Source organism: Mustela erminea, chromosome 12 (genome assembly GCF_009829155.1).
Source record: "Mustela erminea isolate mMusErm1 chromosome 12, mMusErm1.Pri, whole genome shotgun sequence".
In the NCBI taxonomy this organism is placed as follows: domain Eukaryota; kingdom Metazoa; phylum Chordata; class Mammalia; order Carnivora; family Mustelidae; genus Mustela; species Mustela erminea.
In genome coordinates this window covers 4,025,195-4,052,080 of record NC_045625.1, presented here as the reverse complement: position 1 = coordinate 4,052,080, position 26,886 = coordinate 4,025,195, and the positions used below count along the sequence as shown (strand labels likewise).

The window sequence follows — 26,886 nt, the reverse complement described above, 5'->3', positions numbered from 1 at the left end:
AGCCCCACATTGGGCTGTCTGCTCAGCGGGGAGCCTGCTTCTCCCTCCCCCTCTGCCTGCTGCTCTGCCTATTTGTGATCTCTTTCTGTCAAATAAATAAATTAAATTCTTTAAAAAAATAATAAAAAATAAATTCTAGAACTGCCTGGCTGGCTTGTTCGGGGGAACATGCAACTCTTGATCTTAGGGTCATGAGTTTGAGCCCCACATTGGGTGTACAGATGACTTACGTAAATAATAAAATTCTTAATAGGAATAAAACTTTTAAAGACATCAGTGAGAGTCAAAATGCAAGCCAAACTGAGAGAATGGCGTGTATCCAGATCATATAAGGAACTCCTACAAATCAGTAAGAAAGAGGTAACAGAAAATTAACAATAACTTTTAACAGGCACTTCCCGAAAGAGATTACTGAACCATCTACTAAATCATAAAAAGGTGCTCACCCTCACTGGAAACAAGGGTATGACAAAATAAAACCACAAAAGGCCACAATACAAACCTGGCACAATGGGTAAAACTAACATGGCAGTCAATACAAACTTGCTGGTGGAAACCTGGAACCACTTGACTTCTCGCACACTGTTGGTGGGGCGTGATGCTGAACAGGCCAGGCGTGACCTAGTCAGCCTGAACACACACATACCCAGAGACTCCACAATCCACCACAGGACTCAACAAAATGCCCTCACACCAACACTGAGACAGGAACATCACAGTGGCACTGCTCATGACATGCTGTGTCACAGACTTAACATAGCACACGCAAGGCTGCTGTCCTTAGAAAGGTCTGCACACGAGGATGGCCCTTGGCATGTGGGATCCTCGATCCTGGGATTATCATCTGCTAATGAGAATGGCTCGCTGTGCCTCGAGTGTTTGCAAAAAGAATATGGTCTATGCCAAACGCCTGCTATCCTTCTGAAGTCAGGAATTTAGGCTGGCAGAGGGTGTTTTGGGCACTGAATCTCCAACAAGTTTCCCTAGCAGGGAACATTCTGCAAGCCATGCACTGTGCAGCTCAGTACTAGGAAGTGAACTACACCGCACGCGACTCTACTGGGAGAGGACTCTCAGCCTTGCTCCTGGTGTCGTCCGTCCTTCACCCGCATGTGCTTCTCGCCTTGCTGATTCTGCTTTGCAGCCTCTTACCATAACAGTCACAACCATGAGCATGAATATATGTTAATTCCTGTGAGTTGTCCTAGTGAATCACTGAACGTTGTGATGCCACACAAAACTGATCAAGTTTACACAAAGGTTAAATGAAAGAAGTTAAAGAATAGATACTATGATCAAGATAATGCCAGATAAATTCATCATTTAAATATTTAAAAGAAATACAAAACTACGAGAAATACCAGACTCAGGCCTGGGTGGCTCGGTGGGTTGAGCATCTGCCTCTAGTTCCGGTCAGGATCCCAGGGTGCTGGGACTGAGCCCCACATAGAGCTCCCTGCTCAGCAGGGAGTCTGTTTCTCCCTCTGCCCCATCACCACCCCCACCCAATGCTCAGGAACACTCTTTCTCTCTCACAAAAATAAATTTTAAAAATCTTAAAAAACAACAAAAAACAAAATTAACAATAAAAACCCGAAGTCAGAACCATAAAGAAATTAGTACAGTTTTGAACATGTGTAGAAACTGTGCCTCAAAATCAGTAACAAACTACGAAAAGCAATTTACAACGCACATACATTAAGAGGAAAACAACATTCCTAACAAAAAAAAAGGTGTGTGGGGGCGCCTGGGTGGTTCAGTAGGTTGAGTGATCAACTTTGGATTTCGGCTTAGGTCCTGATCTCAGGGTCATGGGATGGAGCCCTGCAGAGAAGGGAGTCTGCTTCTGTCCCTCTTCTGCTCCTCCTGCCCTTCCCCTCACTCCTGCACTCTCTCTCCAAATAAATAAATCTTAAAAAAAAAAGTGGGGGGGGGGAGGAGCAGGAGGAAGGGCACATTCCCCTCACTAAGAATACTCATCAAAAAAGATTTGGGAACAAAATTATAACCTCAGATGAGATATACTTTACATTCATAAAACTGGAAAACAGGGCGCCTGGGTGGCTCAGTGGGTTAAGCCGCTGCCTTCAGCTCAGGTCATGATCTCAGGGTCCTGGGATCGAGTCCCGCATCGGGCTCTCTGCTCAGCAGGGAGCCTGCTTCCTCCTTTCTCTCTCTCTGCCTGCGTCTCTGCCTACTTGTGATCTCTTTCTGTCAAATAAATAAATAAAATCTTAAAAAAAAAAATTATTATTAAAAAAAAAAACTGGAAAACAAAGTTGAAGCTAGCAAATGAGGGAGATGTACATTCTTACATCTTACATCTTCCTGTTAGAAGTGAAACTGATGTTCCTTTAGGTAGGCAGAGCCAATAGGGAACAAGTCTTAAAATATGCACGCTGTCTGACCTAGTGTTCTCAACAGGGAAAACTATAAGCAATGTACATGTCTAACTAGACACCACTGATTAAGTGATTTGTAGAATATACTTATAATGGAATAACCACAAATATTAAATATACTGTTACTTAGGAACTCTGAAAAGACACAATATATTAAATAAAATTAAGTAAAATTTAAGTTTCATGAAGGCAGGAATCTTATGTTTTCTTCACAGCTATATACCTAGCATCTAAAATTATATCCTATGGTACTAGAAAGATAATAAACATTTGCTGAATGAATGAAAAATGTCATTAACGTATAGGTAAAATGACCCTACTACATTCACATATGCACAACTCACACTGGTGAGTAGACAGTCTCACAGTAAGACAGACACTACTATTTTCATAGGACTATCTTGGAATGATTGGAATTGGTGATACTTATTTTTCTGCTGACTAATATTATTTCAGTGTCCTACAATGAACATATTAATACCTTTCCTCCAAAATATACACACATGTGCTTTTTATCTTAACTGCCTCTATGGCGCAGGATGGATTGGGGGTAAGAGGGCAAGGCAAAAGAGGATTTATACTTCTTGTTTTAAAGAGTTCTGAATGGTTGATTAATAACTAATGCCTAAGTGTGATATGTGTTTCAGACCAATGATGAAATGAGCAAATAGGAAGATTTACTCAGAATCTATCAACACTATTATTTGGGGATGCCCTCCCCCAACCAATCTTGTCAAGCTCCCTTCACTCACCATATCTTCCATGTCCAGCTTCCACTCTGGCCTGTGATACTCTACAGAATGGTTAAAACCATGAATTTTACATTCATAACTGTCCCAGTAATTATTCTAATTATGACTTTTTTCCTTGAAGATTTTATTTATTCATTTGACAGAAAGAGACAGTGAGAGAGGGAACACAGGCAGGGGGAGTGAGAGACGGAGAAGCAGGCTCCCTGCTGAGCAGGGAGTCCAATGTGGGGCTCAATCCCAGGACCCTGGGATCATGACCTGAGGCAAAGGCAGCCACTTAACGACTGAGCCACCCAGGCACCCCTCTAATTAAGGCTTAAAACATTCCTTTTAAGAGGTTACAAATTCAGCTTAGGAAATCTATGTCCCAGAAAATTCAAATGACGATAAGGTTTCCTCAACAGAAATCTCCAATTATTATGTATTTTAAATTACAGAAGAAAGAACTTACCCACAAACTCCCAGTATTTTTTATAATCAGCAGGAAATTTTCGTAAATGCAACTGATAGAATTTTTCTTTGTTTGGAGAGCTGATCCACTCCTGTGCCACCTATACAAAGTAAAAAGGCATATTAAGAGAGCAAAAACATTCTGGAAAGCCAATTCTAAACAGCAAAACTTCCCCAAACAAGTAACAAATAAAGCCCAGAACCTAAAATCCCAAGTGGCAGAAAATGAAAAATTCATTTGTGACTTCTGGTTTCCAGTTTGGCATGTAAGGAACTTAGAAGTCACTACTTGATCCTAATGAGTAAAAAGCAAGCCAAAAAGTCAACCCTTCCCATCATCACAAGTGACAGGAGCCCGAAGAGGAAACACTGAACTGGAACTGATGGGCTGGTTCAGGCTCAGTGTGGACAGCTCTGAGAGATAACTACTCTACGGGGAACAGATCTTAAGGGGAACCCCACACTTCGTTGAGTTCTACCTCTAAGGAGCCCTTCTGGCCCTCACAGCGAGTAATGGAGAAAACCCATTCGTGCTTCCAGCACAAGGAGGAGGAAATAAACCATTTTGAAATATACCAGAACATTTCGATCTTAACGAGGCTTGATCTTGGAGAAAGTCTCTTATTACCAGAATAGAACTATTTGAGGGAAGAAAAATAACCAACTGCAGCCCATTCTGGCCATCCTGTCCCCACTAGGGAGGTGGGGGGAACTGAGAAGCAGGTGTATGGTTCTTAGTCCAGGAGCCGAACCTCCCCAGAAGACTGAGGGGCTATCACAGGATTACAGAACGGTCCCCTCCCCCACAGCTTACCACATTACCAAAGGCCGGCTTACTGCTGACTCTTCCTTTCACCTACATCATACCACCTTACAACAAAAGTTGTACGGTCACTCAACAAAGGCCAGAAACAGAGACCGAATAAGCATCAGAATCAGAGGTAGGTATGGCAAGAATGTTGAAATTACCAGACCAGGAAATTTTTTAAAAACTGTAATTAATATACTATGTGTTTAATGGAAAAAGTAGAGCATGGAAGAAATGATAATGGGGGTGGCCTGGGTGGCTCAATCATTTTAGCATCCAACTCTTGATTTCAGCTCAGGTCATGATCTCACAGTTGTGAGATCAAGTCCCGCCTTGGGCTCCATGCTGGCCACGGAGCTTGCTTAAGATTCTCTCTCTCCTTCTCCCTCACTCTATTTAAAAAAAAAAAAGAAAAGAAAAAAGAATAGATGATAATGTAAATTCTAAGAATCAAAAGAAATGCCAGAGACCAGAAAACACTGACAGAGATGAAGGATGAAGTCTCTGGTGGGCTCGTCAGGAGACTGGATATGGCTGAGGTAAGAACTGCTGAGCTTGAGGATCTGGCGACAGAAACCATCAAAGCTGCGAGGCAAGGAGAACAAAGACCAGGGGACAGAACAGAAAACCCGAGAACTGCGGGCAAGGGCCAAAGAAATGGGACAACCAGGAGCAGGAGTGAAAGGAACAGAAGCAAGACCTGAAGCGATCATGACCAAGAGTTTCCCCCAAATTAATGTCTGACACCAAATCACAGATCCAGAAAGCTCAGAGGCCACCAGGCAGAACAAATGCCAAAAACTATACATAGGCATATCGTACTCATACTTCAGAAACCTGAAATAGCAAAGATAAAAAAATCGTGAAAGAAATCAGTGTAGAAAAACATCCTACCTACTGAGCAGAAAAGGTAAGAATAAGAATTACATCTAAATTCTCAGAAACCATGTAAAAAGGAAGAAAGTGAAGCAAATATTTAAACTGTCGAGAGGAAAAAACCTACCATCATAAAACCCTGAACCCACAAAATTATTCTCTGAAAGGGAACGAGAAACAAAGGCTTTTTCTCAAAGAAAAATGGAGGGTATTTGTCACCATTAAATTTATCTTGCAAGAAATGTTAGAAAAGATCTTGAGAAGGAAAAGCATATTGGTCAGAAACTGGGATCTACAGAAACAAAGAGCATCAGAGAATAAGTGAAGGTGAAATTAAAACCTTTATGTTTCTTATTCTTAACTAACCTAATAGTTTTATTCAAAATAACAGCAATGATTTATTCAATTCTGTACGTTTATGTGTGTAGATGTGCTCATGTCTATTTACACAAGTGAACCAAACGCCAGCAACGATGCAAGGGACGGGAGGGAAGAACCGGCGCGATTCTGTGATCATGACGTACTCACACACCCATGAAGTGTTACCTCACAGTGGACTCAGATTAGTTGTGAATATGTACTGCAGGCTCTAGGGCAACCAATAAAAAATGTAAAAAATAATTGATATGCTAAGGAGAAAGAGAAAATGGCATTATAGAAAATGCTCAGTGAAAACCACAATGAGGGGGTGCCTGGGTGGCCCAGTTTTTCAGCGTCTGCCTTCAGCTCAGGTCATGATCCCAGCATCCTGGGATCCTGCATGGGTGGGGGGAGCTCCCTGCTCAGTGGGAAGCCTGCTTCTCCCTCTGCCATTCCTTCTGCATGTGTTCCCTCTCCCTGTCAAATAAATAAAAATCTTTAAAAAAAAAAAAAAAAAACCCCAAAACAAAAAACCACAATGGCAGGGAGGCACATGGGTGGCTCAGTTAAGTGCCCAACGCTGGACTTCAGCTCAGGTGATGATCACAGGGTTGTGAGACTGAGTCCCACCTTGGGCTGGACATGGAGCCTGCTTAAGATTCTCTCTCCCTCTGCCCCTCCCCACCCCTGCTCATGTACGTGCTCTTTTATTCTAAAAAAAGGAAAAAAACAGTAGAAATTAATCCACTTATATCAATAGTCGCCTTAAATTTCAATGATTAAATACACCAAATAAAAGATAAACTGTGAGAGTGAATCAGGAAATAAGACCCAACTATACACTGTCTACAAGAAACTGACTTTAAAAGTAAAGACACATTAAGGATTAAAGTAAAGGGATGGAGGAGCACCAGGGTGGCTGTTGGTTAAACATCCGACTCTTGGTTTCAGCTCAGGTTGTTAATCTCAGGGTTGTGAGATCCAGCCCCACGTCAGGCTCTGTGCTCAGCACAACCTACTTAAGATTCTCCCTCTGCCTATCCCCCACTTCATTCTGCATGCTCTCAATAAATGAATCTTAAAAATTTTTTTTTAAAAAGTAAAGGGACAGAGAAAGATAACCACGCTAACAGTCAGTAGTAGAAAGGAAATCAAAGCACACAAGGCAATTTCCATGTACTTTTTTTTTTTTTTTAAGATTTATTTATTTGACAGACAGAGATCACAAGAAGTCAGAGAGGCAGGTGGGGGCGGCGGGGGGGAAGCAGGCTCCCCACTAAGCAGACAGCCCAATGCAGGGCTCAATCACAGGACCCTGGGATCATGACCTGAGCCGAAGGCAGAGGCTTTAACCCACTGAGCCACCCAAGCGCCCCTCCATGTACTTCTTAACACCACTGCACCTGCTAGTAGATGACATTTCTAGGGGAAAAAACTAATATTCAAATAACATGCCCAAAGCAATATAGCTAGTAACTGGTCAGATAGAATTTTTTTAAAAACTTATTATCTACACTTTCTAATAAACACTTGAAGGAACGAAGAAAGAAAGAGAGAAAAGAAGCGAAAGAGGGAGTAGCTATATTAACTTCCAGCAGAGCAGATCTCAAGGCAAGGAAAGTTCTCAGGGATGAAGAGGGGCATCATGTGAGGGACAAATAAGTCACCACTCCAAGATACATGGGTCCATGTATCTTACATGTAATCCATACCATCAGCATACAGGTGTGCCTAGCAAAAGAGAATCAAAATAAATGAGGCAAAAACTGACAGAACTGCAAGAAAAAATTATTTTTACACTCTTTTATCAGAAATGGACAGATCTAACAGGCAGAAAATTAGGAAAGACAGCTGAACTCAAAAGCACCAACAATCAGCCAGATACAAACGAAATCTATAGACTACTCCACAACAGGAGCAGATCATACATTCTTTTCAAGATCACATGGCAAAACAGACCACATCCACTTTCACAAATTTAAAAGGACAGAAATCATACGCTGTCTGTTCCAGACTATAACAGAATTAAACTAGAAATCAACAACAGAGATAACTGGAAAAGCCCAATGTATCTGGAGATTAAACAACAGAGTTAAGTAACACACGGTCAAAGAAATTTCAAGGGAAATTTGAAAAATATATTGAACTAACTGAAAATGAAAAACACAACTTGTGAAAAGCAGACACAGTGCTTAAAGGGAAGTTTATCCACACTGAATGCATATAATAGAAAGTCAGTAATCTAAGCTTCCACCTTAGGAAACTAGTTTCTAGAAAACTAGAAAGCAAATTAAATTAAAAGCAAGCATAAAAAGAGAAATAATAAAAGAGCAGAAATCAATAAAATTGAAAACAGGAAATCAGTAAGAAAAATCAATGAAACCAAAAGCTGGTTCTTTGAAAAGATCATAAAAATGATGAGCTTCTAGCCAGGCTGAGGGAAAAAACGACACAAATTTCCAATATCAGAAATGAAGAAGAGACATCACTACAGATCCCACAGACACAAAAGTGATAAAGAAGTATTATGAACAACCCTATCACCACAGATGTGATAACCTAGGTAAAATGGACCTATTCCTAGAAAGAAATAATCTGCCAAAATTCACACAAGAAAAAGATAACATGAACAGGCCAACATCTATTAAAGAAATTCAATCAATAAAAAAAGGAACCTTCTGAAACAGAAAATACCCAGGCCAGCTGACTTCACTGGTGAATTCTACCAAATTTTTGAGGAAGAAATTATACTAATTCTCTATGATCTCTTCCAGAATACAGAAGCAGTAGAGTAGTCCCTAACTCATTCTATGAGGTCAACATTTTACCCAAATACTAAACCAGACAGACATTACAGGAAAAGAAAACCGTATCTCAGTATCTCCAACATAAAAGTAAAAATCCCCACCAAAACATTAGCAAATGGAATCCAACAATGTATAAAAAAGAATCACACACCACAACAACGAAGTGCAATCAATCCCAGGCATGTAAGACTGGTTCAACATTCGAAAATCAATTAATGTAATCCATACCATCAACAGACTAGCAAGGCTACAGGATATAAGCTAAAGTACAAAAATATTTCATATGTACTAATAATAAATAAGTGGAGTTTGAAATATATAATCATGCATATTAGCACTCCCCAAAATGAAATATATAAACATAAATCTAACAAAATACATGTAGGAGCTATATGAGAAAAACCACAAAACTCTGATGGAAAATATCAAAGAACTAAATAAACAAAGATATTCCATGTACAAAGGTAGTAAGAGTCAATACTGTCCAAATGTGAAAAATTCTTTGCAACTTGATGTATAAATTCAATGCAATCCCAATAAAAATCCCAGCAAAGTATCAACAGACTGATTTTAAAGTTTATATGGAGAGGCAAAACATCCAGACTAGCGGGGCGCCTGGGTGGCTCAGTGGGTTAAGCCGCTGCCTTCGGCTCAGGTCATGATCTCAGGGTCCTGGGATCGAGCCCCGCATCGGGCTCTCTGCTCAGCAGGGAGTCTGCTTCCCTCTCTCTCTCTCTGCCTGCCTCTCCATCTACTTGTGATTTCTCTCTGTAAAATAAATAAATAAAAATCTTTTAAAAAAAAAAAAAAAAAAAAAAAACATCCAGACTAGCTAACACAATACTGAAGAACAAAGTCAGAGGACCCAATTTCAAGATTTACCGTAAAGCTACAGTGATCAAGATGTGTGGTACTGATGAACGAATAAACAAGGAGATCAATGCAACACAACAGAGAGCCCAGAAACAGAGCTGCATAAATGATCTAATCCCAGTCAACGGGTCAAAGGAGCAAGAAACAGTGCAACAGAGCAAAGACGATCTCTTTCAACAAACAGTGCTAAACATCTGGGCACTCACAAAAATGAAGGTAGACACAGATTATTACAACCTTCAAAAAAGTATCTTAAAATAGATCAGAGATCTAAATGTAAAATGCAAAACAATAAAGTTCCTAGGAGGTAGCATAGAAGCAAACCTAGAGAATTTTGGATATGGTGACGACTTTTCAGATGTAACATCAAAGGCATGACCCATGAAAGAAAGAACTGATGAGCTGGACTTCATTAAAAACGTTCTGCTCTGAGTAAGACAATGTCAGGAGAATGAGAAGAGAAGCCACAGACCTGGAGAAAATATTTGCAAGAGATACACCTGATAAAAGACTATTACCCCGAATTTATAAAGAACCCTTAAAACTTAACTATAAGTCACCCAAAAATGGGCAAAAGACCTGAAAGACACCTCCCCAAAGAGGATATACAATGGCAAGTAAACACTGGTCAAGATGTCCACAATACTGTGCAATTAGAGACTGAAAATTAAAATGAGATGCCACTAAATGCCTATTCGAATGGCCAAAATCCAAAACTCTCCCCCTCTTCCCTACCCCCACTCACGTGCGTGCATGTTCTCTCTCTCAAAATAAATTTTTTAAAAAGGCTTAGTAAGTGAAAGAAGCCAGTATGAAGAATGGAGGATTCCAACTCCATGGCATTGTGGAAAGGTAAAACTATGGGAAGAGTGAAAAAGGTGGCGGTCAGTGATTAGGGAGGAGGGAGAGATGAACATGCAGAGCACAGAAGATTTTTAGGGCAGGTAACTATTCCGTATGATACTATAATGGTAGGCACAGGACATCACACGTTTGTCAAAACCTGTAGACCAAGAGTGAACCCTAATGGAAATCAATGAGTCAATGCAGATCTGTCAATTCTAACAAATGTACTAGTCCGGCACCAGATGTTGGTAACAGGGGAGGGCATGCATGCATGTAGAGACAGGAATACATGAGAACTCTGTACTTTCGGCTCTGTTTTGCTGTAAACCAATTAACTACTCTAAAAATAGTTTAATAAAAATAATTACTTTATGGCAATTACGAGTAAAGCTGCTATAAACATGTGCAGGTTTTTAATTTCCAAAGCAACCTTAGGAGCCAGAAATAAAGAAGATCTCTGATCATCAAGCTATAATGGCATACTAGAGGCCAAACTTATTGAGAGAGTACAGAGAAACTCAAAAAAAGTACTAATGAATATATTCAATATACCATATATACAACATTTGTACATTTGATGAAGTTACAGTTTTATCTGTTTCATAACCTTCTAGACTTCGAAAATTGAAACATCATGAATGGCATGTGCTAATATTTTCACACTAAGTGAAATAGTAGTTAAAGGTTCAAGTAAGTGAATGCTTGTGGTCCATCAAAGCAGTATTAAGTGTGTAAGAAATCACCTAGGGAGGACAAATAATCGTGCATATAGTTAGAAAGTAAGCTCCTGGGTAGAACATTTACAACACACTGAACAGAAACTAACACTGGCTCTTCAAATTATCACAGAACAGCGGAAATGCTATAATATCATACAACACACTGTAACTTCAAACATGCCGTGTCCCTTTTCTTTACACTGGGCGGGGGTGGGGTGGGGGGACATGTCCAGTCAGGCCCTGTCCTCAGAGGATATACCAGCCTTCTTTTTTCCAATAAATATAGAGAATGGGATTATTGTATAAAACTGTAGGTTTCTAAAAATTTGGTAATTTTTCAGATCAAATATTCTAACATTATATTTTTATAAAAATGTTACCACTACATACATTTTCTTTGATTATGAGATGGTTACGATCATTCTCTTGATTTTAAAAAATCCCATTATTAAAATAACAGCTGTTTCACTGCAGAAAAGGAGTTTGTGCAATGTTGGTTCCCAACAACCAATGCTGCCTTACAGGTTACAAGACAGAACCAAAACCAAAACCTACAAAGCAACTGCCACTCATACTCACACATCCTGTCTTCCCTTTCTTTACAGAGTCAAAGGCAAACCCATTAATTTTGTTCTGAATCCCTCTTTTCCTCCTTAAGACTCAATTTCTGAAGTTATCCACGGTCTTACATCAATTTCTTCCTGCTCATTGCTTCTTCCTATCAGCATACACCTTGACCTACTTCTTGGAAAACAAAAAACCAACCCAAACCATGCGGAGATGGTGGGGGGGGGGGTAATACAGGAACTCTGTGCTTTGTCCTCACTTTTGCTGTAAATCTGACAATGCTTTATAAAGATTATTAATGGGAAAAAAAAAAAACCACGAAGCAAACAAAACAAACCTTTCTTTAATTCCTGAATCACCATCCAACTACTGCCCCATTTTTCTGCTCCCCTTCCTCTTCCAAAAACAGTCCTGCTATTCCCGTCTTTTCTACCTGGCTTCTGTCCTAACCAACCCACCAAAATGGCTCATCCAGGTGGCATACTCCACTTTCAAAGATTACTTCCTTGCCCTCTTTTTGCCTCCTTGCTTTTGATGTCAGGTCAACAGATTTCATCTCCAGTGCAAGATGTACTCCCATCAACAGTCTATGCAAGGACTCTCTCCCTCTACCCCCAAGGCCAGAACTTCTACCCTCCACACTCACTCTGTGTCTAGAAGGAGCATCACTAAAAAAAATCCAGTGCGGTGTGTATTTACCCAAAGGACACTGCAGTGTAAACGTGCCTACTTGTTTTCAGTCAGTACTTAAGAGTCTGTTGCTACTGACTGCAGTTAGAACTGCCATATCTTGGGACGCCTGGGTGGCTCAGTTGGTTGGACGACTGCCTTCGGAGTCCCGGGATCGAGTCCCGCATCAGGCTCCCAGCTCCATGGGGAGTCTGCTTCGCTCTCTGACCTTCTCCTCGCTCATGCTCTCTCTCACTGTTTCTCTCTCAAATAAATAAAATCTTTAAAAAAAAAAAAAAAAAAGAACTGCCATATCTTATTCATCCAACCTAACTGGTTCCCGCTCTGTAAACAATCCTTTTAATAACATCTTTTAATAACAGATCCCCAGGGATCGACATGTGTGTTCTGATGCGTACACCTCAGTCTGAAACTAAGAGGTCAGCTGGGATCACAAACTTTGGCTCACCACTCTGTTAATGTACTTTTCTTCTTTGTGAGTTAGAGCAGCACTACGTATATTCACCATTTAGTCTTCCCTTTGATGTATGGCTAGTTTTAGTTTTTGTTCATCTTCTATTGATTTCCACATATTTTTTGTTGATTTACAAAAGCTTTTTGTATATTCTAGCGGTCTTGTCACTTTGGGAATATTTTAACTCTTCTTCCTATCTGTTAACTATGAATATGGGGTCCTTCACTGAAAAATTTTTAACTTTGACAGGGTAAAACCCAAATTTTTCATCTTGTGCTTAATACTTCTTGGGTTTTTAGGACTTCAGTCACCTAAACTGACATGTGTTTTCTGATACTGTTTATTCTCTCATGTAATTCTTTCAAATACACGTGTTAGTTGAAGATTATACGCTATAAGACAGTAATGTAGGCTAATTTTTTCCCACTAGAGTAGGCCAATTTCCCCAGTACTATCTAACAATTTATCCTTTCCCTGCTGACTTGTGGCAGTCTATCCTAAGTTGTCTTATCCTTAAGTTGTCATATAGGCTGGGGGGGTGGGGGTGGGGGTAGGTCTCAGGAGCTAAAGGATCTCTGTTCCATTTCAGTGAGTTGTCTGCCCATTCCTGTGCCCTCCAATTACAATGCTTTAAATATGTCTTCATATTAAATAAGGTGAGTGAGTGTCCCCTCTCCCCATCACGCTATTCTTTTTCAAAATGACTATTAAAATATTTTATTCTTTTTTTTTTTAAGATTTTATTTATTTATTTGACAGAGAGAGATCACAAGTAGACAGAGAGGCAGGCAGAGAGAGAGAGAGAGAGGGAAGCAGGCTTTCTGCTGAGCAGAGAGCCTGATGCGGGACTCGATCCCAGGACCCTGAGATCATGACCTGAGCCGAAGGCAGCGGCCCAACCCACTGAGCCACCCAGGCGCCCTAAAATATTTTATTCTTTACATAAATTTTAAAATGCTTATAAAGCTCTTCAAAAAATGTCCTGCTTGGAGGCACCTAGGTGGCTCAGCTGCTTAAGCATCTTCCTTCAGCTCAGGTCATAGTCCCAGGATTCTGGGACAGAGTCCCAAGTTGGGCTCCCTGCTCAGCGGGGAGTCTGCTTCTCCCTTTGCTTTTGTCCTTCCCTGCAGCTTTTTAAAAAAATCCTGCTGGAATTTTAACTGAAACTGTATCAACTGTACAGATTCCGAGAGAAGTCATATTTTTACAATGTTAAATTGTCTTATCCATGAACATGGTACCTCTCTTCATTGGTTCACTCTTTCTTAATGGCCTTTAAAATAGAGTTAAGACTCAAATGTTCTCCATAAATACCTCATGCATTCGCTGCTAAGCTCTTAACATGTCTGCAGTTTGGGTCTGATTATAACTGATACTTCTTTCATACATTCTAGCTAATTATTACAGCTATAAAGGAACATTTTTTCTGCACATCAACCTTGTACCCAACTACTGATTCTACCGGAGTTTCTATGTAGATAGTGATACCATCTGCAAATGATCAGGATTATGACGCTTCTAATTATTCACTGCTGTCTTCCTTACCTTCCTAACTGTATTATGGAATATTAGCTGGAGTAGCTGTCATTGTCCACAACCACCGCTCTTTCCGTTGCTGCTTTGAATATTTTGAGATTAAACCACTGCATCCACACATGCTCATGGTTGGTTCTATGTTCTTAATGGGTTAATATTCCTTCTATGAGTACCTGTCTTTGTGTTTCTGAATTATTTTCACATTTAATTTTGATTGTAAAACTGCAGTCCTGCTTTCTTTTGTTCATGTTCTTCTGTTACCCTCTTTTTCCATTCTTTCATTTTAACTTTTCTCGCTCTTTTTACGCATGCCTCTGGCAGAGAGTGTTACTACTGGAACTTGCCTCTTCAGTACATTCTAGCTGCAGCAAGACTAGTACATCAAGGTCTTGCTGCAACTGTTATGGTACATGTGTGCTTAGTTATATTCTCTATATAAGAACCCTCTCAACCCAAACTCTTAACTGGCAAATTTCCAGTTTTATCATCTCAGCTCATTTTTTCCCTCCTGAGATCCTTATTACACACAGAACTGTACTTGTACCAAACCTGTACCTTTTCTTTTCTATTTCCCACTTCCATCCTTTCCTGATTCCTCAAACTGTGTATATTTATTATTCATGCCACTTATGAATTCTTGATTTCAACTATTATCTCTTTCAGCCACACTATCTTCTCTGCATTGTTACAGTTTCTCCTGCTTCGTGTTTCATGTTCTCTCCTTTATCTCTGAAAATACTTAACATGCTTAGGACTAAAATCTTTTTGTCTGCTCCACTACTTTTGCTTTATCTTCTCTGTATTTTCCAGTTTGCTACTTTTCCCTTATAGTGACTGTACTCCAAGGAGACTCATCTCTCCCCCTCTTGAATTCATACTCCCCACTGATACTAGGCACATCACTTGGAAAGGTACATGGGGCAGGGGAGGAGGGGAAGCAGCTAAATCCCAGCAACACTCTAGCTTTTGTGCCTCTGCTTATGAATGGGGTAGGGGGTAATGGGGGAAACATACCTCATGGAATGAGCATGGTAATATTATAATCAGCAAATCTATCCCAGCACTTATGTTTTTCAAACTCTGACTCCCTTCGTTATAATAACCTAGTCCTAGGGATGAGAACTTTCAAGAATCCAAGAATTCAAAGACTCTTACTGTCAGCCATGCCTCATATGGGCTGGGCTATAGAACAACCCTAATGCTACCTACAACTTTTGGCAGACATGAGCTAGCTGCAATTTTTCTGCTCTGCACTACAAGGTAACATCAAAGCAGTATTCTAGCCCAGCAGGATGAGAGGAAGGAAAAAAGGGCAAAGTAAAAAATCCACTCTAACTCCCATCTGTGGCAGTTCTTCTAGTCTGGTCTATCATTTCTTTCCCACTCTGAGACCACATCATGTCCTACCTGCCCCTAGGCTTTCCCACAATATATATTCATCTAACACATTCAACTACAACCCTCTGGCTTCTATGATGTCACTTGTAGAAGAGACTGCCATTAGCCCAAATGCATGTGATGCCCAGTAAACAGCATCATCACCTAACCAGATGCTTAAGCCAAAAGCCTCAGAATCATCTTCTCTTTCCTGAATTCCAACATCCATTCCATCAATAAATCTCCAAAATTTACCCACAATGACTTCACTTCTCTTTACTTCCACAGCCGCCACCCAAACCAAACTACCATCACCTTTCTCCAGGCTACTCTAAGAGGCCCTTAATACATCTATATAGCATCTATGCTTGCCTTTCCAGATTATTCTCCATGGAGCAACCAAGAATGATGGGTAAAAAACTGCAATCTACTGCATATTACTACCCCCCACCCTAACACCAACTAAACATCTTCCAGCACTTTCTCACTAAATTGAAGATGAAACCCCAACCCATAGTTTCCAGGGCCATATACCATCTGGCTCCTGCCTACTTCTCCAATCTTATTCTATTTCCCTTTTCCCCTCAGTTCCTTCACTCCAGTCAAACCAGCCTAATCTCTCTGCTCATACATGCTCAGTTAGTCCCCATCTCAAAGCATCACATTCCTGTCATGCCCCTCTAACCTGCACAGAATGCTCTTCTGCAGCTCCCTGCCAGGTCTCAAGAGCAGTTTCCAAGTGTGATTTATATCAACCTGTTTTGCTTCCTTTCAGAATAAATTACAATCTGAGATGAGCTAAAGAAGCAATTTCACTACAGGGGATTTAAGTACTGACAATCAAAGTCAGGACCCAAGAAGAGCACTTTCTTCCTACCTGCTCCCTATCCTACCACCTACAATGACCCTGGTAACAGGGAAGAACTGCAGACAAGGACAGCAAATATAAACATTAAGATAAAGGAGCATTTGCCACAACCCCCCAAAAAAGGGGAACCTGCCAAAATGGCAAACATTTGTCTAATCCTTTTATGCATTAAATGTAAGGATTAAAAAACAAATGTATCTTCTATCAGGCACATCAGTATAATAAAAGACTCATACTGCCAGAACTTGAATTTGCTCTCATCTGTCTTTTGCACCAAGTGTTAATTTACATAATGTCACTTCACTTGCAGTAAGACATAGTGACTAAATATGCTTTATGTCCTAAATAAGATACCAACCAAACAGCATTCTATTAACAAACATTATGAAGTCAAATTCCATCAGAATGAGGGTAATGAGCCTTGGTCCAGGGCTGTGGTTGACGCCACAGTCTGTGGCTCATTAGAATAAAAATTAAAATAAAGGCATCTTAATACCACCACCAACTGTTGGCCTGAATAAACACAAGAAATGCTAATGGGGTGCCTGGGTGGCTCAGTGGGCTAAGCCTCTGCCTTCAGTTCAGGTCATGATCTCAGGGTCCTGGGATGGAGCCCCAAATCGGGCTCCCTGCTCAGTGGGGAGCCTGCTTTCCCCTCTCTCTCTGCCTCTCTGCTTACTTATCTCTCTGTCAAATAAAATCTAAAAAAGAAAAAAAGAAAGAAATGCTAAAACAATGTTGCTTAAGCTGTATGGTTAAAAAAGGAAAAAGAAAATTTCAAATAAAAATGAGAGTCTGGGGCACCTGGGTGGCTCAGTGGGTTAAGCCGCTGCCTTCAGCTCAGGTCATGATCTCAGGGTCCTGGGATCGAGCCCCACATCAGGCTCTCTGCTCAGCAGGGAGCCTGATTCCTCCTCTCTCTGTGCCTGCCTCTCTGCCTGCTTGCCATCTCTCCCTGTCAAATAAATAAATAAAATCTTTAAAAAAAAGAAAGAGCCTGAACACAGCCATTTCCCCTTTCACCCCTCTTGATACCCCACCAAAACACCAAAGAAATTTTTTTTGTGTGATTTCAAATATTTTATTTATTTATTTGACAGACAGAGATCACAAGCAGGCAGAGAGACAGGCAAAGAGAGAGCCCGATGCAGGGCTCGATCCCAGGACCCTGAGATCATGACCTGAGCCAAAGGCAGACACTTAACCTGCTGAGCCACCCAGGTGCTCCACCAAAGAAATTTTTAAAAACAGGATTAGTTCATTAGGACAAAGAACATAAGACACGTGCCTCAAAATGCTGGAAGCTGGAAAGCAGCTGGATGAACGGTAGCGGACTCAGAAAGCTCAAGAAGCCAAGCTGCAACCGGTAAGCTATGTGATGGAGACCTCTGATCTGGAAGGAGGACTGCAGGGAGACAGCCCCTCACTGCTACCCACCAAACACTGCAGAGATTTTTGTCTACGGAGAGGGTAAAATACAGTCTTCAGCCTTGGAGACAGCAGGTATGGTGGAGATCCGGTACTGACAAAGAGGGCAATTAGCCAAATGCTTCTACACTGAAGCCCCCCTTCCCTCTGTCCCCCAACCCTCATCCCTCAGTCAGCAACCTGGTCAGCTCCCCATCAGACCTACCCCCTCCGGGTGAAATATCTAAAGATCCTTTGGAAAATCTGACCTCACTTAAGAGAGGAAAAAAGACTACAGATGTTGACATGTAAGTGTGGGGATGGGGCTTCACGACAAAATGCTAACACTTAACTGTCCTACCCTTTCACTCAGAGCTTCTCTTTAATCTTATACACAATAAAACAGATTTGTAACTACACTGAATCATACAATCTTCACACAAAGAATGAAATTAACGCTGGGTTCCACCATGTTCTGGTGTCCTTCAGATCACATTTAATTTGCACAGTGCAATAAAAAGGATCATTTTAGCACAGGAGGAGTTTCAGGTATTCTTAAGCATCTCTTTTAACCCATCACTATTTAAATTCATCCCCCCGCCTTTTTCTTTATAGCATTTTCACAAACTGAGATGTATTTCACACAATATAAAATTCACCATTTTAAAGTGTACCCTTTTAGTGGTTTTCAGTATATTCACTATTTCATGGAGCTATCACCATTACTTAAATTCCAGAACACTTGCATCATCTCAAAATAAACCCTATACCTACCGGGAGTCTCCTTCCCCTCCTCCACCCAACCCCTGGTAACCAATAATCTACTTTCTGTCTTTATGGATTTACCTATTCTAGACATTCCATATAAATGTAATCTTATAGTATATGGCCATCTGTATCTTCTTTCACTTACCAATATATTTTCTTTTTCATTGAAGTATACCGGACATATAGTATTAGTTGCAGATATCAGCATAATAGTAACAATAACAATATATATTATATAATATTACATTATAATATATAATAATTTTTCAAGGTTCATCAACGAACATGTAAAAGCAGCAGATAATGGCTTACTCTTTTTTTTTTGGCTTACTCCTTTTTAGAACTGAATTTCACTTCATTGTATGGACATTAGTATTTTGTCCATTCTTCAGCTAATGGATATCTGGGTTATTTCCCCTTTTTGGCTACTATGAATAATGTTCCTATCTGCTTTTCAGTGTCCTGTTCTATTTTTTTTTTTTTTAAAGATTTTATTTATTTATTTGACAGACAGAGATCACAAGTAGGCAGAGAGGCAGGCAGAGAGAGAGGAGGAAGCAGGCTCCCTGCTGAGCAGAGAGCCCGATGCGGGGCTCGATCCCAGGACTCCGGGATCATGACCTGAGCCGAAGGCAGAGGCTTTAACCCACTGAGCCACCCAGGCGCCCCAGTGTCCTGTTCTTAACTGTGAGTACATCACCCCAAATCATTAGCTATCTGAAGAGTTAATGTAAAAGGTCTGTATACACTAAAATGAACAGGCAAAAAGCAACTGGGGGAACAGGAACCACGCAAAGAGAGCTTTTTAACTAACTTTAAAACTATCATTAACAAATTGCAGACAATAAAGAAATGCCATGCCCATGAAAAGAACAAGATCCTATAAAACAGAATCCTTAGAGACCAAGAGTCCCATGAAACTCAAAGTATGTTAAAAAAATTCAATAGGTGAGAAAGCCTCCAATAAAGTAGAAAAAGAAAAGTGAGATGGAAAGTAGAAAAAGTGAGAAAATCAAAGACATTTTAAGACATGAAAGGTGTCAAAACTTTATCATCCACACATCCTTTTCTCAGGAAGCTGGAAGGCTATACCTTCCTAAAATGATGGCATAACTAAGAAAGACGACTAGGGGCACAAGAGAAAGAGAGCCTACACAGGAAAGAAGGAAACGCAAGGCCTGGGATGAGGGTGGGGAGTCCTCTGGGATAACCACCATAAACCAAGACTATGAAACTTACAGATTACTTCATGTACCTGACCATTAGAGATTTAAACATCCAAGAGAGTCTGAATCTAATTTAAAGTATACAGAAAGTTAAATGAGATAGTAAATCCAGAGAAAGCCAAGAGTTGAGAAGGAAAGGAAAAGTAGTTACGTCTGGCATAAACATGTAGCATACTATATGACTTAGCTGTTAGAAAAGGATACCTTTTATAAAGTCAAAACAGCAAACACTGACCTAAAAATCATAAAACAGCTCTGTAATGAGGATGAGGGGCAGGAAAGATGTGTGCTAACGCAGGGTTCCCATAGCAACAGAAAAATGCCTAAAACTGAAAAATTAAGATGTCACATGAGTGATACGTTTTAGAAATATGGAAGTAGAAAGCAGACATCAAAAGGATCCACTGAGAATAAAAAATGGTTACTGAGGGGATGAGGGGTACGTGCCATTTTTTACAAAAGTATTTGACTATTTCAAACTTTGTATATGTAGAGAGTGCCTGGGTGGCTCAGTCAGTTAAGTGTCTGCTTTCAGCTCAGGTCATGATCTTGGGGTCTGGGGATCAAGCCCAATGTCAGGGCTTCCTGCTCAGTGGGAAACCTGCTTCCCCCTCTCCCTCAACCACCCCTTCTACCAGCTTGTGCTCTCTCTCAAATAATAAAAAATAAAACATAAAAAATAAACTCTTGTGTATATATAAATAGAACTTGTGCCTATTCTGTTTTGAAAAGACTAGAGCTACAAAAATGTCCTGAAAGGAAGAAATCTTATCAAGGAATATAGGATTAGCTCTTAATTTAGGGAAGAGTAAATAAAAAATACATCTGTCCTAAATTTAAGGGCTGTGAATGGCTTCTCAGCGAATTTTCCAGGAAGAATAAAAATTAAAGAAAAAATTATCTTCAAAATGAATAAAATTTATTTTCCCAAGCACATTTAACTACATATACTGTTCACTAAGCTAAGAATATTTCTATGGGAAGAAAATAATTCTCCTAATACTACATCAGTATTTCACTTTGCTATTACGGAGATGTTAAAGATCCTTTGTCAGTTAGTTGTTTCTAATGCTTTTGAAATACTATTAAACTATATCTTACAACAATGGCTAAAATTGAGGGCATAAATTGATATAAAGTATATTTCAAGGATGCTCTGATTCAAGTTTTTTAACAAATATTCACAATTTACTTGATGATCTTACGTAGCACACTTGCCCCTTCATGTGATACATTTCCTTTTCCTTCAACATGCTGAGCGGGATTCCCCCCTTAGTATCTGCCCTCAGCTTGCCTGGAATATACTTCCCATGCTGGATTCCTTCTGGTACCAGTGTAAACACTTATTTCTTATTGAACCTTTCTGTCAGAAATGCCCTATGCCCTCTGTGCTAGATATACTAGGGCCCTTCTCCTAATCTGAAATTATCACATTCAGAAGGCAGAGGCCTGTAATAAAACTTGACACGTATGGGCCACCCAAATACCTGCAGGTGAATGAGTACACAAATATTTATCTCAGTGTTCTTGCTTATGTTTTTAAGAAATTCAGGTTGTTACACACTCATTTTTTTTCTTTTAAGTAACTTGAAAAAGTAAAAATGTAACTTCTCACCCCAACCTGCTTTGTTTTCAAAGCAGGTTGGATGCTTACACTTGAAAGAATCATTGGCTCTTTTTCTGAGATTAAAATTTAACTGGGAATCTTGTATTGTACTTGGCAATCCTCACCAGGGGGAGTAAGGAAGACTGAAGAACCAGAATATGCACTGAGACAGGGGAGGCAATTGAAGGGAGAGAGCAATTGCTAGGGTGAGTGAGAAACTGGGAAGACAGATATCGAAAAAGGAATTTAGGATTTACTGCTTTGTGTTGTTCAATGTAATTTAGCCCATGCCACCTCCTCAAGAAAACTTCAGTAAAGGTTTGTTATTACTTAAAAATATATGCAGAAGGGAAATCATCTCCTCTGAGAAGTCTTCCCTTACCTCTCTATCAAAACACACTCCTGTGCTCCCTCTGGACTTGGTTCATTAGCACTCTGAATTGTGTCTAGAGGCCCCAGAAGGGCAGAGGTTAAGAAAGTATTCCTCTGTACCACCAGCAACTAGAACAGTGTCTGGCATAAACGTCTGTTCAACATATAATCTCAAAGCTCCATCTAAATCAAAACTAGGTCAGTTATTTTAACTGTACTCTAATCACTACCAAAATAAAAAAAGAAGCAACTTCAAAGTCTTGGCAAGTATACAATTAAAATATACTTACTGTTTCGAAAGTATTCAGTATCATCAAAGGGAAAAAAACATTAAAATAATCGCCACAATCTTGAAATCTGATAGGCACAGGTCTTGAGATGGACTGACAAAGGCTTGCTGGGGGCCCGCACTGATCAAAGTTCACAAACATTTCATATTTCCATTTTAAGACCTCTTTGACAAAGGTGTCAGAGATGGACTGTGATGACAAGAGAATGTTGACTGGAGTGGAAGCTGAGAAGGATTTGCTTTCACCAAACGTCAGTTTGTAACCTTGCCTGTTGGAATTATTTGGAGTCTGAGGATGAAGAACATTGCACAAACTCTTCACTTCACCCACCGGCTTTGGAGACAACACAGAGGCTGGCTGTGGGACTTTCGTAACAGCCTGTGCCCCACTTGACTTATTTTTTAGAGCTGGTGGAAGTGCAGGGGTACTTTCCAAAGACTTGGAAAGATTAGCAATTCGTGAAGTACTACTTGAGCTAAAAATCTTAGCAGTGGAAGGTCTCGAAGGCTTAGATGCAGAAAGAGGCAAGCCAGGTTTACGAAAGACATCTTCATCGGCTGCTTTGGCTTCAGAGTGTTTTGCGCAGTATTCACCCTGGTTTTTCGGTGTTTCAACACAATCTTTGTACTTACATTTTGTGCTACTCCAAGATTCCAACTGAGGCTGACTTACAGAATCTTCTTCCACCTGTGCTTTATCTTTGCCACGAATTACTTCAATGAGTTTCTCATTACCGTTCTCCACCTGTGAACACAAATCCATATCTTCAGGGTTGTGCTGTGTCAGAAATATATTCTCATCTTCTGTATCACTGTTCGAGTCCAGCTCTCCGTCTTTCAAAGTTGCCAACTCTAAACGATGTACTATTGGGTCACTTCCACCTAAGGGGTTGGCTGAAGCAGAGACATTTATTTCATTTGTTGGTATTCTTCCATTTAACACAACAGAAGCACACGGACTCAAGAGGCAAGTATCATCTGTCACTTGAGAGACATATTTTGTTTTCATGGGTTCTGGTTCTGAAGATGCACGTTTTATTGACTGTTTCCCAGTGGTGTTAGCAACTACCTCAGTTCCTCCTTTAGAACTATAATCTGAACCATCTGATTCTGGGACAAGTATGTCAGAATTCTGTGCTGCACACGGCCCTGCTCTTGTAGTATCTTTACTTTCATAATCCGAAAGTCCTTGTCTATTTTTTTGTGATTTGGATCTCATCTGCCTTCGCAACTGAAGATCTTGACTTGTCAGCAGTTTCTTATTATTTTTCACAGAGAGAGTCTGAGGGGAAATTAACTTAGTCTTTTTTCTAGTATCAACCACTCCAACAGTTTTGCCATGGTCGCGTAACTGAACTAAATACTCTAGAGATCGCTGAGACAACTCAAATGCCCTACGAGGAGCCTTCTTTAGACCAAGTTTCTCAACCGTTGAAGTTGGCTCAGGGCACTGGCGCAACTTCTTTGGTGGAACTATAGCAGGAGTTGTCCTACAACTGATGTAATTTGAACTTTTACTCTGCCCTTTCTTGGTATCTGAATGCGTTTTCTTAGGAGTTTTAGAAAGTGGGACTCTCCTAATGGGTTTGGAATAAGAACGAAGCTTTGGAGAAGACTTCTTTAGTGCAACTGTAGTGTCTTTGTCTCTCTGAACACTTGAACTGGGACTTGTCCTTAGGTCCACACTTTTAAAATCATTTTCAGTCACACTTCTCTCATTAAGAATATCAGGCTGGTCCTCATTTCTATCAGAAGGTGAAGGTCTTGGATGATCTTCAGCCATAGGTTTTTCAAATCGTTTTCGCTTACGTTTTTTTACTTCAGTTTCACGAATTTCCCCAACAGAAATACTGCTCTGCGGTTCTGTGTGTTTTTCAATGCCTTCTGCTACTTTCTTAATAACCTCTTCAGATACATAATCTGTTTCATAACCCCAATCATTTGTGATATCAGCTATGTCAGCTGAACAAGAATTTTTCTCATTCTCTTGAACTGAATTCTTGTCTGGTTCCTGATCTTGCCAAACAGAAAACACTTCACATGGACTTTCAAACTCAAAAAACTGAGAATCCGATTCCTCAAACTGCAAAAGGGACTTTGTCTCCTCTTCCTTTATTAGCTTCTTTTCCACATTCGCATTAGCTATTGAAGTATGCTGCTCCGGACATTCTTTCTTGATGCCTATTTTATCTTGCTTAATATGTCTCTCAAAACCCAGAATTTCATCATCATCGTCATCATCATCAGAATCTGAAATAATAATAATCTGGCCGCGGCAGGCTTCCCCAGTATTATTCTGGTCAGCCAGGAAACGCCTTCTGCCATCTTTCACTCTTCTTTGTAGCTGGGATGAGCTTTTTTGAGTTGAATCTGATGGGAACTTAATAACACTGGCCTGAGCTATTAAAGATAACTTGTGGAGGTCTCTGTCTACCTGAGAATCTGTTAAGGTGTCAGACTGAGGACTTAGGCCAAGAGCTTGTTCTCTCAAGTGAGAAGACAACTGACTAGTGTTCTTGCTACTTTCCTTATCTCTTGATTCAAGAACAGTCACAGGATCTTTGAAGGGAGCAGTTTTCTTCACAAAAGTGCTGGTCACTTCTGTAAATGAGACCAAATCTTTATTATCAATGTGACATTCCTGTATTTGATAGCTGTTTTCATGGGACGAGAAAATATCTAATTCTTCACTCTTCAGTGGTTTCTTTTTCAGCAATAAACTGTTTTGAGATTTTTGCTCCCCATTTTTATCATCCAGAATGCCATTAGGATCTAAAGAGAGATTGTGCATAAAGCCGTCCCCTTTCTGACCTCCTGAATCTTTCCTTGAATAGAAACTGTCAATGTTAGACACAGCTAGGTTTTCCTCTAAATTACCAGTATTACTGACCAAAGTTCCTTTCCTGTGTTGCTTCTTTATTACATGTGATAACTTAGCACAGATTTCATCTTTACGTGCCTTAGTTTTTGATTTTGAGGTTTTGCCAAGAGCATCATCCTTGAAAGAGAAATCCTCAGTTGATGTGGATGCCTTCTCCAGAGATTCAGTGCTAGAGCTGGTTAACAAACGTGCTGACATGATTATTCCTCTGTCACATCCCCTTTCTGGATCATTCCTTGAAGTACAATTCTCTTTCACAGACTTCTGCTTCCCTGTACTTTTTTTAACGTGATCTTGACCTTTTTCAGTGAAAAGGTTTTTACTACTCTTCTTTATGCATGACTCGGCTGGGACATGATCTTCTAGTTTCCAGTCTTTTATAAAATTTTGCTCATTATCCTCTTCTACAGTGTTACTTGCTTTGATCAACACATTCTCTTGCATCTTATAGGTCTCCGCTTTCATTGGTTCTTTAGGAAATGTTGGGCTGGAGCTTTCTAGACAGGACAGGTCTTTATTAGACTTCCTATCTATTTGTTCATTTTCTTCTTTACTGTAAGATGCAGGAGAGCTTTTACATGCAGGACTCAGATCCACAAAAGTGTTATATTGAGGTACTTTGACTTTTATGTTTTTAATAATTTGCTTTAAACAAGTTTGTAATTCATGGGTTTCCTGAGTAGTCAACTGCCAACCTAGCGATAAATTTCCACGCAGAAATAAGTTGAGCTTATCCCAGAATCGCTTACATAGAGTTTGCTGCCCAAGCTGATAACCTTCTTTAAGGAGACTTCTAATCAGCTGCACACAAGCCAGCTGCACAGAATTTGATGGCATTGAATGCAATGACAGAGATGATATCATTGCTGTTCCTTTGGAGCAATTTCCAGATGACTTCTCGGAACTCCGTGCAAATGCAGTGGTAGGAAGCTTGGCACATTTTACAACAGCTTCTACCCATTGCTGGGAACTAACCCACAGCAGATGCAGACATTTTTTATGTCTATGCAGCTCAATCACGGACACCAAAATTAGGAGAAAAAATTCAGTAACTTTGTCACACACAGCATCTGTTTGGTTGAGGACATCTTTGACTTCGGAGTGCAGATGATGAATAACCTCCACTATATAAGCCACACCCAAATCCTTAAGATCCATGAGGGACTGAACAAAAGGGATGAACCACAGAAACGTGCTGTTATGAACACGCATGTCTTGACCAATATCTGACTGAAGCACACTAGCTAATGTTTCCATCTCTTCATACATGTTAGGACAATAATCCGGGCAAATGGCTGATCTCCACCCTGAATCCTAAAGTGAAAGAAATACAGACATTAGAAAAGCAAACAGAATTCATGACAGATAGAATACAGAGCTATAAACAAGAATATATATCGCCTAGTTTTCCCACTTCGGTTCACATATATACACACGCCCCCCCAAAATGGAAAACACAGTTCCATGCTGAGGTCAAGGGTTCGTGAGTACCCCTCCATGCACCTGGTCTTCTCTCCATTAGCAGGTTTTGATTCCAGTCATGTCACTTATCTCCCTCATCCTGTAACCTTTCCACCCTTCCTAACTGCCCTTCATTTTTCAAAGTATCACCCTGTAGTGAGAGTCCATTTTCCCCATGTACATCTGTTCAGTCAGAAACCCCTCACGCAGCAGTGGATTCAGAACAGCTATGTATCGAAAGATCAGTAATTCATCTAATTATGGACAACATCGCCTACACAATACAAAGGCAATACGGGATCATCTGAATTCTCAAAATGCTTTGTACCTTTTTGGTCTTTTCAGGATTATAATTGTATACAATCTGGCTGCAAGTCACCATATCATCCAAATATGACTCCGGTTCTAACTTGGTCCTTCAAGAGTAAGAATATGTATAAATTACTGAAATGAAGAAAAACAAAAAGGAGAAAACCCTACTGCAAGTCAGT

At 40.1% G+C, this 26,886-nt stretch overlaps 1 protein-coding gene across 9 annotated transcripts in view; it reads right to left on the bottom strand.

The window, feature by feature from the left end:
• Nucleotides 1-26,886, bottom strand: part of SETX (senataxin) — an 86,155-nt gene that overhangs the window by 36,414 nt on the left and 22,855 nt on the right. For all 9 annotated transcript variants that reach the window (XR_004277517.1, XM_032308102.1, XM_032308105.1 and 6 more), the window contains 3 exons: nt 26,724-26,811; nt 22,055-26,248; nt 3,606-3,705 (listed from right to left, as the gene is read on the bottom strand). Coding sequence is in view for 8 of the 9 variants with exons in the window: in XM_032308102.1 (XP_032163993.1) it covers nt 3,606-3,705; nt 22,055-26,248; nt 26,724-26,811 (4,382 nt within the window). In the remaining variant the exon portion in view is untranslated. The remainder of the gene's footprint in view (nt 1-3,605; nt 3,706-22,054; nt 26,249-26,723; nt 26,812-26,886) is intronic.